The sequence below is a fragment of the Mytilus edulis genome, chromosome 13 (assembly GCF_963676685.1).
Source record: "Mytilus edulis chromosome 13, xbMytEdul2.2, whole genome shotgun sequence".
In the NCBI taxonomy this organism is placed as follows: domain Eukaryota; kingdom Metazoa; phylum Mollusca; class Bivalvia; order Mytilida; family Mytilidae; genus Mytilus; species Mytilus edulis.
In genome coordinates, this window is record NC_092356.1 from 10,473,445 (window position 1) to 10,490,028 (window position 16,584).

At 33.5% G+C, this 16,584-nt stretch overlaps 1 protein-coding gene across 1 annotated transcript in view; it reads left to right on the forward strand.

Annotated features, from left to right (window-relative positions):
• Positions 1 to 9,997, forward strand: part of LOC139500095 (uncharacterized) — a 31,311-nt gene extending 21,314 nt beyond the window's left edge. Inside the window, exons 6-7 of the mRNA XM_071288833.1 lie at positions 3,289 to 3,327; positions 9,168 to 9,997. Coding sequence (XP_071144934.1) covers positions 3,289 to 3,327; positions 9,168 to 9,997 — 869 coding nt within the window. The remainder of the gene's footprint in view (positions 1 to 3,288; positions 3,328 to 9,167) is intronic.
• Positions 9,998 to 16,584: the final 6,587 nt, after the last annotated feature.

Here is a 16,584-nt window from a genome sequence, read left to right on the forward strand (position 1 = left end):
AACTTCTCGTTTAGTAACATGTTGAAGTAGTTCCGGTGTAGGAATGTCAAGCTTAGGGTAAAAAATCTCGTCGCTTCGACTGTTCCACAACATTCCAAGTATTTTTGTATACTTATCCGTATCTAGGACATTTTCCTCTTTAGCTAATTTTAGTAATTTAGCACTGTTTGAACTCCATGATCTCAAGTTGAATCCAGCTCCAGCCATCTAGCTCCTTGCTTCTTTGAAATACGTAAGTAAATCTTCCTCTTTGTTCATACTAGACAATATGTTATCAACGTAAATATCTCTTTCTAGAATTGTAGCTGTTTCACTGTTTCCGAATTGTTTCAAATGTTTCTGTATTGTGGCGTTGAGTATAAAGGGCGAAGACGTCGCTCCAAATAGCACTGCTTTGAACCTATACGTTTTCAGCTGACTTCCTGGGTTTGTAGGGTCACTAAGCCATGCAAATCGAGTAACGTCTCTATCTTCTTCGCTCAATCCAACATGAAAGAAAGCTTTCTCAATATCAGTTCATGTAGCAAACTGGTTGGCTCTAAACTATACTAGGAGTTTTGTCAAATCATTTAATTTTGGTGGTGTGTCCATCAGACAACCATTTACACTTGGATGACTTGGTGATTGACGACAACTGCATTCGTATACTACTCGTATAGGAGTTGTGCTAGATTCCTTGTGTATAGGGTGGTGTGGAATGTAATGAATTTTTCCGCCTTTTTGTTCTTTTTCATCTACTGTCTCAACAAATCCTCTGCGTTCCTGTTCTGCAATTATACCTCCATACTTCTTTAGTAGTTTAGGATCTTGACTAAGTTTCTTAATAACGTTCTCTGTTCTTCTTCTTTTGACTGTATAGTTTGATGGTAATTCGTCATGTTCCTGCTTCCATGGCAATTTTGCAAAGTATTTATTACCTCTGAGTTCAATCGAAGTGTCTTGATATGTTTCCAAAAAAATCTGTATCGTCTTCGTCTGTTTCCTTCGAGTTAATACCAATCGATTCCAATCTCCAAAATGTTTCTATATCATGCTCCTCCGTTTTATGAGAAACAAGAATATTTAAAATGCTAGTACCCATCAACGACTTATTCCTCTTGTCGCTTACTGGACCGGAAAGTAAGAAACCTAACTTAGACCTCACGGCGGTTGGACCATTACCCCGTATGACTTCATCCTCGACTAAGTCCCAGTAGTAGTCAGCTCCGATCATTAACGATATTTCGAAAGACTCTTCCTGTGTTACCGGATGTGCTAACTTAAGTCCCCGTAAATAATTCAGTCCTTTGTTGATGTGGCGAATATTGTTCTGCAAAGGTACGGCAATCTTTGGTACAATAAGAACATGTATCGGTATTTTCTGTCCTGCATCTGTTTCTACGAACACTGTCGATTTATCTATATATCTTACGTTTTTGTTTCTATCTCCAAATGATGATAACTGTAGATTTTATCCCTCTGAATGAAAATTAAGTTTTCTTGCTAAATCTTCGGTCACAAATGATCTCTGTGCTCCCTCGTCAAAAGTATATGGGTGTCTCTACATGAGTGGTCTGACCATACGGGTGCTACTGCAGTTTTTAAAAGAACATTTGTACGTACCTCGACTGACGATGAGTATAAAATTGAAGTGTCCTCTTTCTTCTGATTCGTATCATTTACCAAATGTACCGATGTCTGGTTAGCTTGTCCATTGTTACCATGAAAATTCATATGCTGTTGGCTGTAATTTGTATTTTGCACGCTTTGTCTACTTTTGTCATTATCGTGGTTCTTGTTGTTAAATTGGCGTACAGTACACAGACTTATGTGGTGCCTTTTGTTGCAATTTCGGCATAAATGTTTTGACTTACATTCATTTATACGATGTCTTTCAAGACAGTTGAAACACAATTTCTCGCGTTTTACAATGTTCATGCGTGATGCTGGATCAAATACGTTCGCGCAATGCGCTGGTTCGTGTACATCGTGGCAAAATACACAAGGTTTAGTGTCTAAATTCTGGCGTATATTTCTTGTATTTAGAGCTTGATTTTTGCGGGGTTTTGTTGATTTAGTCCCGGTAAAGAAAGATGATGTACTTGGTAAAATGTTAGAAGTTTCAGTGTCTTGTCCCGCATCAATTATGTTTATTTCATTGCAAATACTTTTCCGGAGGTCTCGTTATAACCAGTTTTCTGTTCCATGTTCACGGGCAAGTAATGTTCCATAAGAGTCTTGTGACTGGCCCAAAGATTCCAGCCCTCTGGCGTAAGTTTCCATTTGATCATAGAATTGTCTCAAACTGACAAGATGGTTTCGTGGTGATGGAATTTCTAATAATGCTTGTATGTATGCTTGCGTGATTTTGTGTGTTTGACCGAATTTCCTTCAATGGAATAACGGCGTCTGCGTAGTTTGCATTAGTAAGTGCAAAACCAGCTATGGTGCGTAATGCTTCATTCTGTAACTGCGCTTTGAGGTAATTAAATTTCTGGACATCGGTCAATGAAGGGTTTAAATGTACGGCGTATTCATACGAATCCCAGAAAGTTTGCCACTCTAATTTATTCCCTGTGAATATCGGAAGTGTAAGTTTGGGTAAGTAGTGATTCTGACTGCTTGCGGATGTATACGAATTTATATTAGTACTTACTGTGTTACTAGTAGCTTGAGAGAACGGATTTTTGGACGACTGCGTGCATGAGTTTTCTGTGAGGTTTGATGAGACGAACGGTTGAGGGTTAACATTTAATATTTGCGATGAAGTTTCACTCTGACGTGTCTGTGAGGTGGTATGAGTATCTTGTACAAAATTTCTTATGTGTCTGATTTTGGTTTCTAACGTAATACAATACTCATCTGAGTTTAGAATTTCACTTTCAATATCTTCTGCTTCCGCTAGGTTGAGTATCTGCTCGTTCAAGTTGTTCAGTATCATTTGCTTCTGAAGAAGGTTTTCAAATGTTGCGGTCAATTCTTCCAGATTGAAGTCTGTATATTGCTTCGCTGCATCTATCTTCCGTATAAGTTTTGTGACAGCACTTTTGTTCCCGGATCGTATCGATTTGAGCTTGCTTAAATCCTGGTCACGGCACCATAAATGTGGATGTTAAAAAAAGGATATTTTCGCTAATATAACATATACGTCTGTTCAGCCATAACTTTTAATAACAACTCAAAGAGCCCACGGCGACGTCACTGAAGTCGCCAACGTCGCCAATGGTAATGTACAAACTTAGGAACGTCGTAATCCCGCGGTAATCTCGACAGATATAATCGAAGCCTTTTTTTATTTATCTACTTCAGAAATAGAAGAACCATCAGAACACTCTGTAACATCTAAGGGTAAGTTCGATAGCCAACAGAAAATCATGAAACATCTAACATGTGTCCAGTCATAGAGCTATTTAGTCTTAATTTTAATATGAGTTTAAGATTGTTTATATTGGCTTTGAATTAGCTTCAGGTAACTGCGAGTAATCTCAGACATGTATTTTGTGTTTTAAGTGTTTGTGTTTGTTTCGTTCATTTTAACTGATTTTCATCTTTTTCTCGTGTATATTGTACTGTTACACAGCGTTATCAGGGTTGGAAGATAGTTTGACGCCATCGAATCTGTTTAATCCAGTCACGATCTGTATGTATCTGTAGTTTGCTGCTGTTCATCATATTTGATTTACTGTTATTATATCAGACATGAGTCAGTTGAAATTTGATTTGTTCGGCAATCATCATTTTTATATTATAATATTTATTAAGTCGTACTCATGCATCCCAGTCTCTCATTAAATGGAATAATCAAAAACTCGAACACATCCAACGAATGGTAAATAACTATCATATACCAGGCTAGGTTCAATATTTTCTTATATATAGAACATGATGGATTAACCCTTTTCTTATAGCTGGATAAACATCTCACTCGTTTCCAGGTGTTTTCAGCATTTTCTCATCTGATGAATTTTTCTACCCTTTTCAGTCACTATAAAATGTTACAACTTAAATTTAAACGCAACACATACATAGTACTGCAATTACATGTGTTATGCACAAACTAATTTAAAATCGATGTGTACAATTGTGAAATTGGTCGTCAAGAAATGAACTTTGTGGTAATCTACTCGTTCTCCAAACCTGAAATAGTTCTATCGTCTGCTTTCAAAATACCTTTTAAATGAATGTGACCGTCTTTCGCCTGAAATGTATGCCATACTGACATTTCCAGCCTGTTTAAGATAACTATTAAATGACAACTGCGTCTTCAAAACAACTGTTTACTTTCAGTTTGTGTTTATCGTGACTTTCGATGTAAAATCACAGACGTTCCGAAATCCTGCACTTGTGTCAACTCGGCCAATATAGAAAAAAAAACTATACTGGCCGATTTATTCTATATTGGCCGAGTTTACACATAAAATTCATTGATATTGTATAGGCAGTTTTCATCATAAGTCATTAAGTCCAATACCAGTGTAGTTAATTAAGTGCCAGTCTTTGTAAGAATCAGGCAATTTAGGTAAAAATTAAAACATGATTAGAAAAAAAAACCACCAAGCTAATCATGCTATTTAATACTAACTATCATCCTGATGTAAAAAGTATAAGTCTTTCGTTTGTGTGTGTCTGGTAATATCAAATAACTTGGTTAGAAAATTGGTTAGAATGATAGCAAATTACAGAGTTATCTCCCCTTATTTGTTAATTTTTAGTGCATTTCAACCAACTTGTATCTTCTATTACCAAAACAGAACATGGAAATGAATGTTATTTTTGTGCATAACTACATATTATGAACTGAAATCATATTCAAATTGGGTGGGTTTTTTGTCATGTTTTCACCACTGCCTGATTCTTAGGCAGACTTGCACTTAATAATGGACTATACAACAAGCTTCAGACCAGTAACAAGGCCAATACAGAAATACTTACGTAATATCATCATAGTACATGCACACAGTAAGTTTGAAGTTTGAAATAAAAGAGGTAAATGCTGGTACCAATAGTTTACTCCAATCATCATGATCATAATTAAAGACGACGTTCTTTCCTTTAATTTGACTGTGATTGATTCTTCAAGTTTTGAATTTGATTTGATACATGCTCAAATATAATCCCAAACTGGTTGACTTACATCAATAACCCTTCTCTCATTTTTAAAAAGAGATCCAGACTCGGTGAATATGAAATGAGACGTTTAGTCCAGGACACAAACACATTAACAAAGATATATATAGAGGTCAACTCACAGTCTGAAAAGAAGATAGTCTGACATATGCATTATACGATATTTGAAACACTAAAAGCAAAAGTATAAATTGGCTGTGAATAAATTATTGGACAATACAAATATTTGCTATATCATTCATTTCCTAAATCAAAATTTAAACACAACAGCTTGGACAGAAAAAAAAACACCCAAATACATTTTTTTATATGTCATTACCCAACCGTGGCTTTTTATAATCCTATATCAACTTTTTTTTAAACCACAACCCCACCCCTTTTCTTTCCTAATCTCGCTTCGAGCTTCAAGGGCTACATGCAAGATTCATGGAATATAATTAAATCTTATTAAGTTAGACATGCTATTGCAAAGGCCTTTCTCAAGTCCTCTTGATTAAAAAGTCGTTTCCATGCATCATTTAAACAGCTGTAGTAAGTCGAATAAATTTGTAAAACTATAGTTCTCCAATCAATTAACTTTTATTTCCAATTTTCCTTGAGATTTCAATTATTTTTGAGTCCCTTTTATAAGATTATTTCATTCTTTGACGTTCAAACAATCGTATTCCATTTTCAAATTCCGAAAAACTGCAAACTTTGTCACAAATATTGATATTGCTGTTTACAACCATGATCTTAAAATTGAAAATCAGTGATCGGATTACACGCGGCCCCCTGGTGTTACTGAAGATAATATTACACGCACTTCCGAACGCACATGATATGACATGTGAATTGCAATGGCCGGATAAATAACCCTGGTACTATTCGTCTGGCTAGCTGGACAAATAGCCACTGCGTATATTATATATATCCAGGTTTTGTTTTTTTGTATGTAGTTCTTGTCCATTTTCTTTAACAGTTCAACCATGCTTCTCGTTTATATAGATTAGACCGTTGGTTTTCCCGTTTGAATGGTTTACACTAGTAATTTTTGGGCCCTTTATAGCTTACTGTTCGGTGTGTGCCACGGCTCACTGTTGAAGGCCGTTCCTTGGCCTATAATGGTTTACTTTTATAAATTGTTACTTGTAACATCTTCCTATATAATATCTATTGACACATCTGTATCATCTCTGCTATCGTTCACTAAAATATCGTCATTTGAGCTTAATGGACCAGCAAAAGGTTGTAATTAGGTCTTTCCACCTTTCCGTGGAAAGACCTATTGATTTTGTTCTGATTATTATTTTTTTTTTCTTTCGCCTAAATTTTTTCTTGCGTATTGTTGATGTTTCAAAAGATGTCGCTTAGATATTTGGAATATGATATCGTAGAGTTTATACGCTTTAAAAACGCGTAACAAAATACTTTTCGTTGTAAGAGTTATCTTCCCAAACACTGTTTTTCTTGTGGCCACTACTCCTTCGCAACGGTAAAAGATTACGACAAATTTATTTTATAAAATTGCTCGTTACATCTTCAGGACTATTAGTTTAGTTTCGACCGGAGCTATCCGGAGACTCCATATGACAGTTATTCCCCCTTATGTATTTGATATAAGTGAAATGCATTTCTAACTGGTAAACCATTAGTAATAGAGACCTAGGGTCTTTTGATTTGAGATCCTTGGTCCCAAAAAAAATAAAAATAAGGTCAAGGTCAAAGGTCAAGGTCATATTCTAAATTTTTATTTTGGCTTATTTTTACTTATTTTCAAAACCTTATAGCATATCAACATCTTATTTTCACTAAATTGTTAGTTACGACATGCCGTTACTTATAAATTTTGGTTGACAGGGTGGGTAAACAATAAATAGGAGTTTTCGCCCATCTTACATTTAGAATTATGCGTAAAGTTATATAACTCATTAACCATATATAATAAAGACCTAGGGTCTTTTGCTTTGAGATCCTTGGTTTATGACCTTGAAATTGAAGTCAAGGTCATAGGTAATTTACACGTTCTAGATTTTGACCTTTGCTTTAAATTCATATTTATACATTATAAAGCCATATGAACTGACATTTTAGATGGATTCTTAATATTTTGATAATAAAATAGATCTTTACTTGTGGAAAGACCTTCAATTGTTCTTTGAACAATTGGTTTTTAATTTAAGTTTGGATTGGTCGGTCCGAAATCTCTGCTTGATCAGTATTCGTTACTATCAGAGCTCCCTCTGCCTCTACATCAACCCCTACCACCAAACCCGCGTGTTTTAGAAGATTTTGGTGGCATGACTGTATTGTTTCTGAGAAATCTATGTATTTTAAATAGACATAGAATAAATGGAATTGTATTGATATAAAACCTCGCCTTGTGGCATATTTCAGATATTGCTTAGGTTAATTTATTGGCCCTATGGCACATAACTCGTTAACATCTTAGTTAAGCTTACGATCAAAGTACAGTACACAACGCAACGCAATAATATACACATACACATCCCGCATATCCACCGTATACCAATTGCAACAACCCCCTCCCCCTTTTTCAGACCGATATATTGATATCTGTGCCGATTTTTACTTTATCCGGTGATTGGATGCTCTTGAAAAGCGTGCTCATTGCCATAACTGAGCGTAACCGATTTTTTCTGTGCTAAGTTGCATAGTACTGTAATTTTTTATTTATAATGACAACTTTTTGCCAGTGCCAATACAACTTGTGTTAACGTGGGCGTCTGTTTGACTGTGCGGAATGTTCAGGCAAGTCTGGTCAGGACAGGGATGCTAAATCCGATGCCATGTGTAGAAAGGTGCCACGTTGTCTGTAAGTTAAGAATAATTGTAACAACTCTTTGAACCCGTAAGTGGCCTGTTTCAAGGCAAATTACATGCCCTTTCCTAATATACCCTCATTTTCTTTTGGCAGTCTACAGTTTTCCCGACCTTTATCCCGGTTGACCTCTTTCACGGGACCTACTTATTTTGTTCATTGTCTAATGATTTCGTCCTGAACATGCATGAAATATTTGTCACTGGACGTTAAGCAACCAACAATATATAACTCAATCTATCCAATATATATTGTTTGTTTCTACTTTTATTCATTGAAACTAAGTTTTTCCATAATCTAATGTTTTTTTTATTAGTTAGTTCTATGATTTCCGAGAAAAAGAAACGGAAAAGACGATAAATTTATAAGTAACCCTAAAACCAAACACTTGAGGACAAGAAGGACAAAATAAGCCTATAAATCATTGACAACATGACATAGATAGATAGCACCAAACAAATAACGTCTGCATAAGTCTGTCCTATACATGAATATACTCAACACAATTCTCTTTTGTTTTCAAACTCTTTCATTAACACACTCCTTGAATTTGGTACAGATTCGGTAGGGTGGGACAAGAGGATTTTAAAAAAGAAAATCTTAGTCTGGTAAGAGCTGAAAATAAATAACTATTCCTTAAACCGGATGAAAGGAATATTCTGTAACACAAAGTCCAGGATAATGTGCAAAAGCAAAAATAAAACTGAAAAATAATAAGTAACCGATGAAAATGTAATCAATCCTCAAAAAATCATTACCCATGCTCCTTCCTAGTTAGCATTTTTTGACGTCGCAAAAATAACATTTTACGTTAGCAACGTAATTACCTTCCCTGTAACTGTATCGTTTGCCCTTAATGAAGAGATACGTTACAAAAAGGTAAAACTACAAAAATACTGAACTCTGAGGAAAATTCAAAATCAAAAGCTCAAACACAGCAAACGAATGGATAACAACTGTCATACTCAAAGAAAAAGAAGTTCAAATTGTTGAATACTTGAATTGAATCATTTTACTTGTTATATATATATTTCATTGTTATATACACCTGTTTGGATGTTTCCTCCCCTATGATATTTTATATCAGTATTAATAACTTTATCAATATTGCACCATTCCATATTGAATTTTGTGTTTGTATGATTTGTGCTTGTATTGGAATTTATATTTCTGCTCCTTTATATTACAACATTCAATCCATTGTTTTCAGGTATTTTTTTATGTTTTTTTTCTCTTTCAGAAAACACAACCACAGAAGAATTATTCACCCAGGCTCAAACACCTGTCAAATACAACCTTCCTGTTTCTGTCAGTTTACGTCAACAGTTTAATCAACAAAAGTCAGATTATGAATATCTGGTCATTTCAAGTTGTATCAAAACAGGCAATACATTAGTGTTTACTGACTGTCATAATGACCGACTTATTATTTGCCATGTAGACGGTACTGATATCCATCACATTCCTCTGTCCTATAAACCTTTGTATATAAAAGTGATAGATAGTAATACTGTAGCAGTTTCCTGTATTTATGACAGAACCATGCTGATAATAAATATATCTACACGTTCTATCACCAGTACAATCAACACCAGTCATTCCTACGGCGGAATATCATATAATGATAATAACCTGTACGTTGTTATTAATACGAGAATAATACATGTGATAGACCTGACAGGTAAAGTAATACGTACTATACCGGCACCTTCAGACGATATCTACGACATTACAGTAGACAGAGACAGGTTGGTCTGTATAGGCAATGCATCAATATACTGCTGCTCGTTAGATGGTAAACTAATGTGGGAGTTTAAAAATGATAAATTTCAAGATTTAACTCGTGTGACAACAGATAATGAGGGGAATGTGTTTGTGACTAATGAGAAGACACACACTGTAGTAGTTGTATCTGATGATGGTAAACATCATAGAGAACTTCTTACTGAATCAGATGGGTTGGATAGTCCCGTCGGAATTTATTTTGACAAAAAAGAAAATATTCTTCTTGTTTGTAATGATACAGACGATAAAGTGTTTCTTTTTGACGTGAAACATAAATTAACATAAATATTTCTTTCAGACAATGAGTTAATTTGGACTCGGATCTGTTTGTGAAGTTAATGTTACATAACCCAATTTGCACGGAGTACCTAAATTGTATCTTTTTAACATAAAGAACATCGTTATTCTTTCAAGTTTTCTTCTTGACTAAAACGTTGTATTTTTTTTTTTTTTTTGACATGTACATCTTTCAAATAGGTAAATTTATTTAAATATTCTCAAAACGAACACAGTTTATATCAACAGATGACGCATTTACTGGAAAAAAGTATATCTACGGAAACGTCATCGTTAAATAGGAGTAGGTAAAATATGTTACGATCATCCATTTCTTGAAATATGAATAAACAGCATCTTCAATATGTTCTAAATATATGCAGAACAAAAATGTGAATTTAAGCATGAATGCACCTTTTGGGACTCCTTATTACAGAGTCATTGATCGACTGGAGGTCGGTTCAGGCTAATTTTTCTAGGATTGAATTTGGATTAAAAACTAAATTGGTGACACTTAATGTATATAACATAATCTGTTTGTGATTCATTGTCTTTAGAAGACAAATCTTGCTATAAAATGATTCATAATAAATATTTTAAATCTGTCCTAGGGCTTAGGGAAACTGCATGTTCTATTTCAGCGAAAACATAACGGAGCAAATTTCTATGGCTTTATTTATTAAAGCACAAGTCAATTTATATTTTTGCAGATTTTATACTAATAATATAATCCTCTGTTAAAAGTAACCTTTAAATCAAATACGTCACTGCATAATGATGGTTTTCATAGTGGGTAAACATTTCCTCCAAATATATTTAAAAAGACCCAATTAATTGCTGAAGATTTTGCAAATTATGATAACTCATACAATAGAATAAAGTATAGATATAGGAAGATGTGGTATGACTGCCAATAAGACAACTCTCCATCCAAATAACCATTTATAAAAGTTAACCATTATAGGTCAATGTACGGCTTTCGACACGGAGCCTTGGCTCACACCGAACAACATGCTATAAAGGGTCCCTAAATTACTAGTGTAAACCATACAAACGGGAAAAACAACGGTCTAATCTATATAAAAGAACCAGAAACGAGAAACACGTATAAATTACATAAACAAACGACAACTACTGTACATCAGATTCCTGACTTAGGACAGGTACATTCCTTTAAGATGAAGTTAAAACTGGTATCACATGAAGGAGAGTAGTAATGTCAAATATCTTTATCGTGAATCGTCAGATGTCTCAAATTATTTTCGTCACCGTCGTTTTTGGAAAATATTTAACGTGATTCGTCAAAACCAGTCATTTTTTATCGTCTAAAACATGTAAAAGAAAGTGTACTTTTTGTCGTCATACACCAAAAATTACCGTTAACATCATTTGGCACGAATTGTATCCGTTATTCGTCATGGAGGTATCCTAATTACGACCCTCATGAACTTTATACAAAATTTAAAAAAGTCCTAAATAAACTTTCGTCACTAACAGCCAGTTCAAAATTATTTCTATACAGTCGAATAAAATCTGAGATAAAAATTGAGAATTATTTATTGAAAGAATCAAATTTTAAAACCAGATAATGAATTCCAAAATTAAGGGTTAGTGACCATAACCTAGAAATTGAAATAGGTAGATATTAAAATGTACCGAGAGTCAAAGGTTAACTAAACTTTGTAATAAACTTGATGATGAATACCATTTTTTTGTAAAATTGTAAATTAAACTCAACTTTATAAGAGATTACTTATTTTTAAGGGAGTTATAAACAGTTAGGAAAAGATATTAAAAGGAGAAGGTTCAGTAAGACCCCTTTTGGCCCCAAAATATAGCAGTTTTACAAAATCGTTAAAATGTTAACTTTAAGTTATTTATTGAACACAAGAATGCTTCTGCTACATAAATATGGGCTTTTTTGACAATATAATGCACATATATCGGGTACTAGCACCATAAATTCATACTAAATTGCTGAAATCTTCACAGTTTTAGCATTTTAGTTAAATTTTAAACGGTTTTGAATTTCGTTTAAAACGAAAGTGGTCGCATTCGTGTCGATCCTTAATATTGAAATGTAATTAGTTGTATTTTATGATAATACATAACATATATAAAGGTCGAGGATGAACACGGATGGGGCCACTTTCATTTTTGACAAAAAACATATGAAAAAATGACATTTTTTCGGCATATTTGGTAGATTTTTCATACTTGAGCTTGAATCGGATCGTTTTTAATTATTAAATCAGTTAAAATCGTTCACATAAACTAATTGATCCAAATGAAATAGACACTTAAGTGTTTAAAAAGTCGTCAAAATCTCTCGTCAGATGAGCATGAAATTACCGGACCTACTCCTTTGCCCTCATAAATTTTACCACCCCCTTTTCACTGCTTTCTTTCAATATTAAGCTTACTGTTTGTGTCATGTATATGCATATGTATGGAATCAGAATCTTACATAAACTTATATCCAGTAAAATGGCAAAATATAATTTGTTTTTGGGTGTATCCATGGAAACAATCTGCATCTATTTGTTAAAAAATATTGCAAAAAAGGTGGGGGGGGGAGTAACATATTTCCCCACAATTTGGCTAAAAGTATAATTGCAATCGCTTAAATAAATCCAATGAAAATTGTATGTCTTTCATCTAGTATTTTGGTAAAATTTCGTGTAGAAAAAAGTGTTTGTTAACATAACGTTAATTTCTTGACCGATGACCGGTCTAGCTATGAAAATACGGAGTATCGAACAGAAAATAGCAAATAAAACATGTAAAATATAATCTTAATGTTCTTATAAACCATCTTTGAAGGTTAAATTAGTAAACAGCTGTCTAAAAATGAATTTTATTACACAATAACTTTCATATTTAAAAAATCGAAAAAGTTTTACCCTGTTTATACAAATTATCAACCCCTTTTACAGCTACGATAACTTTTAAATCCTGAATCTGAGCTTTGACAGAAGTTGGTGACTTTATAAAGCAATCTTTAGAATTGCGAAATTGAGGCTGGTGTCCATCAAAGGGTACATTACCATTATAACTATGTTTTTTATGATTATGTTTGTAGTTTTGTATTATGCATGTTTATACTTGTGTTTGCTTGACATATATGTGTATATTTTGCAAATAAATCATTATATTATATATAAGGATACATCTACAAAATTAAAAAAAAACTTGTCTGGTTCATAAATAAACGTAGGATACAAATAATGTTGACGTATACATTGTTTATTTGTTCTCATCCTGAATATGCAATATATATATATACTGACTGACTTTAAAAACGCAACCCTCATTTTGTAGGGTTTATTTACCAAATCATGTTTGATCCTCATACAACTACTATTCATGCTTATCATACTTCTTTTTTTTTTTCGAAAAAAATCAACGCCTGACTTCCCTGTGGTTATTGATCATACTGGACTATTGAGATTGCACAGATTTCAGAAAGCAAAATTTCGAACCAATACAAAATTTTTTCATTTGTTTTCTTTGCGAAACAGTTCTTTAAATCCTTGGCCTAACTTTAATCAGTTAAAAAAATATTGCATCTCCATATTGCCAAGACTGAGGAATAAAAAAACTCATTAGAATACTGCAAACAGGAAAACACGAACGTGCTTCAACCAGACAATTTGACATCTGAAACTAGTTTTACTGTCCTTCCAACAATGATACCGTTAAACGGGATTTGTTTAAGACCATCAATGACCAGATAAACATGTAGTTACAATGCAACGTCTATAGAATTTGATTACGCAACGTCATTTGCGAAACAGGTCTACGGTCGAAAAGTAAACTGCTAATCAAATTGATGAATGTCATTTTAGACAGATGTATGCCATTAATGTTTCCCTTTAACTTAAGTGCCAAAGAATCGACTGCAGAAAAACATTTAAAGTCTTAAAGTTTTAACCGCATAATTGCCAAAACCCATTGTAATTGGTGGAACAACAGCAAAGTTAGATTGTGCAAATCAGAACCCAAAACGTGCCGAACAGAATGGGTTGACCTTTCTGACAATCATTTTGGCCTCTGTTACAGCCAGTCATTGCTTTTGACGGTGACAAGTTCATTGGTAAGGAGAAAACCAGGGTTTCAGTATATACCACAATATTTAAACATTGAAAATGACGTAATCAATTCAACTTTCGAACTGGCATTTTTTTTTCTGTTTCTGTTCATAAGTTTGGTTATTAATTATTGCATATTTGAACATGAGAATTAAAAAGAATAATCTAGTGTTGCGTTTCTAAAGTCTTTCAGTATATTTGCAAAATGGACGAAATGTAGGATGAAAAAAAGAGAGCATTCAGAATTTAACCAAATTTGCTTTATCTCACAGATTTTAAAGAACTCAACGCAAATATGAAATTTTATAAATATTTCATGAAGATTGATAGAATTCTGGGCCTTAGATATAATGACTCAGCATAATTTCACAGTTTACAGTATGCATAGTTTACTTTAAGTCCTGAATACAAAATTAATTCATAAAATTTGCATATATGTAAGTTTAATTGTTATTAAGAGCTTATATTTACTCTTCGCTAATACTCATCGATCCTTCCTGAATATTATTTATGGGATGTTTGTGTCCTGTCGATAACTCAAAAGTAAGCCGTAACACCTAAATCTGCTTTTTTTGTCACCACTGCATACAAAATACAAGCTAGAAATACATAAATATCTCAACAAAACTTACAATTGTCATGCCGCACAGGCCTATATTTTGACCTTTCAAAAAAAATTGTAGTGCATATGAACTTTCAATTCTAGGATAAGATTTTTTTCAAAACTTAATAGTAAAAGTGGTACAGTTTTAGCCGTAAAAGAAGTTCCTATGGGAAATTGCATTGTCAATATTTACAGAAATGCAACCTACAGTTACGAATATCAGTTTACACACTTACCCATATCATCGCTGATTATTTGGACTGATTATTTGTCTTTAGCGGTTGATCTACGAAGAAAAAACTATAGAATTCAATTTCAAACTAAGGAATACGTTAACAAATTAAAGGACACGAAAAACCAACGAATAATGCATAATTAATACAGAATTGACAACAGAAATTTCGACCAGAAACATCGTCTGCCATCTTTGAGTATATGTAACTGCAGTTACGGATATCGCATTAACCGTTGAGTGTAGTGTTAGTGTTGAAAGGTTAAGATTGTGTTTTTGTTAATGTTAGACATAGGGTAAATGTTAATGTAATGGTTCCGGTTTGGTCAAGTGTCAATAGTTTTTATGATCTCCGTAAATACAATATAACTGAGGACGAAAAACATATTTTTATTTAACATTATGCTGAAATCAAGGCAAATTATTCAGATTTTTCGACTGTCTATTCAGATGGATCGAACTTATTTGTCTACGTTATTTTTAGAATGTTGGTACTCTGATCTTCCTAAAGTGTTTCCAAGGGTAGTGGTAGATCCTTTAATTGACTAAGCATCATGATTATAATATGGTACATTAGTCTTAGTGTTGGATGTTCTATAATTAGAAAAAATATTCATCAAAGTTGTTATTACTAGACAGATTACCTAATTAAAAAAAAATCAGGAATATGTGTGCATAAGAGACAAAAGATTTCTTTAAAATAGCTCCTATTCCTTCACTGAAAACTACATAAAAGAAGAATACGTAGAAGATCATTTTAAAACTTCTAATGTAGCACTAAATCATGATCCATGACCTTAAATATCCACAGGCTCCTAAAATTTGTCATACTTGGCCTGTTGCAATATCGTCCCGTTTGTCATAGATTTTAGTGTGAAGTCTGTGTCAATACTGAGGAAAATATATGGTATGAAGAAGTCCTTCTTGTATCAGTAGAATCCTTAATTTCTAGTTGAATGGGATATATCAGATTTAAGTATTGACTGAAATATGGGTTATGAAATGATAGGACATGATCAATATATCTGAAAGTTAAATTAGATAAATCGAAAGGTGCTTATTCTTTTAGTCTTTTAGAAGGTTCTGAATGATTTCTGGTTTATACGAGTACCAAAACAAACCGACTAGTTAGGAGGTTGGGGTTTGGGGCGCACAATTAATACCAATTGAAATACCGCCTGTCTATTAAAATAATAATCCTCCAATCTCATCAAATGTATTGCCGATCTAAAAGTCCAGCATTTTGATAATATCATCTTCCGTATAGTGTCGATATAAGTAGAGATATATTCAGATTGTTTACTCTTGTGATGGGAGATGATATGCTGGGTATTTGTTTTGACAACACCCCTCTTCGCCTCACACCTTCCTTTGTCGTATCCGATCTTGTATTCGTTTTAAATAATGAAGATATATACTAGGAATATTTGGTGATATCTGGTCCATTATGTCTTTAGATGCTAAAACAAATTTGTGCCCCATTTGTACAGTTCTCTCTATTAAAACATTAGAAGTATTTATGTGTATGTCCCACAATTTAAAAACAGTTCGTGTAAAACTCTGCAATACTTTAAGACGTTGGCAATTCAATTTTATTTTTCGTTTTGTAATAGAAGGACGAATGCATTTCGCTAACCCAAAAATTGTGATTTTTGTGGGGCACAACACT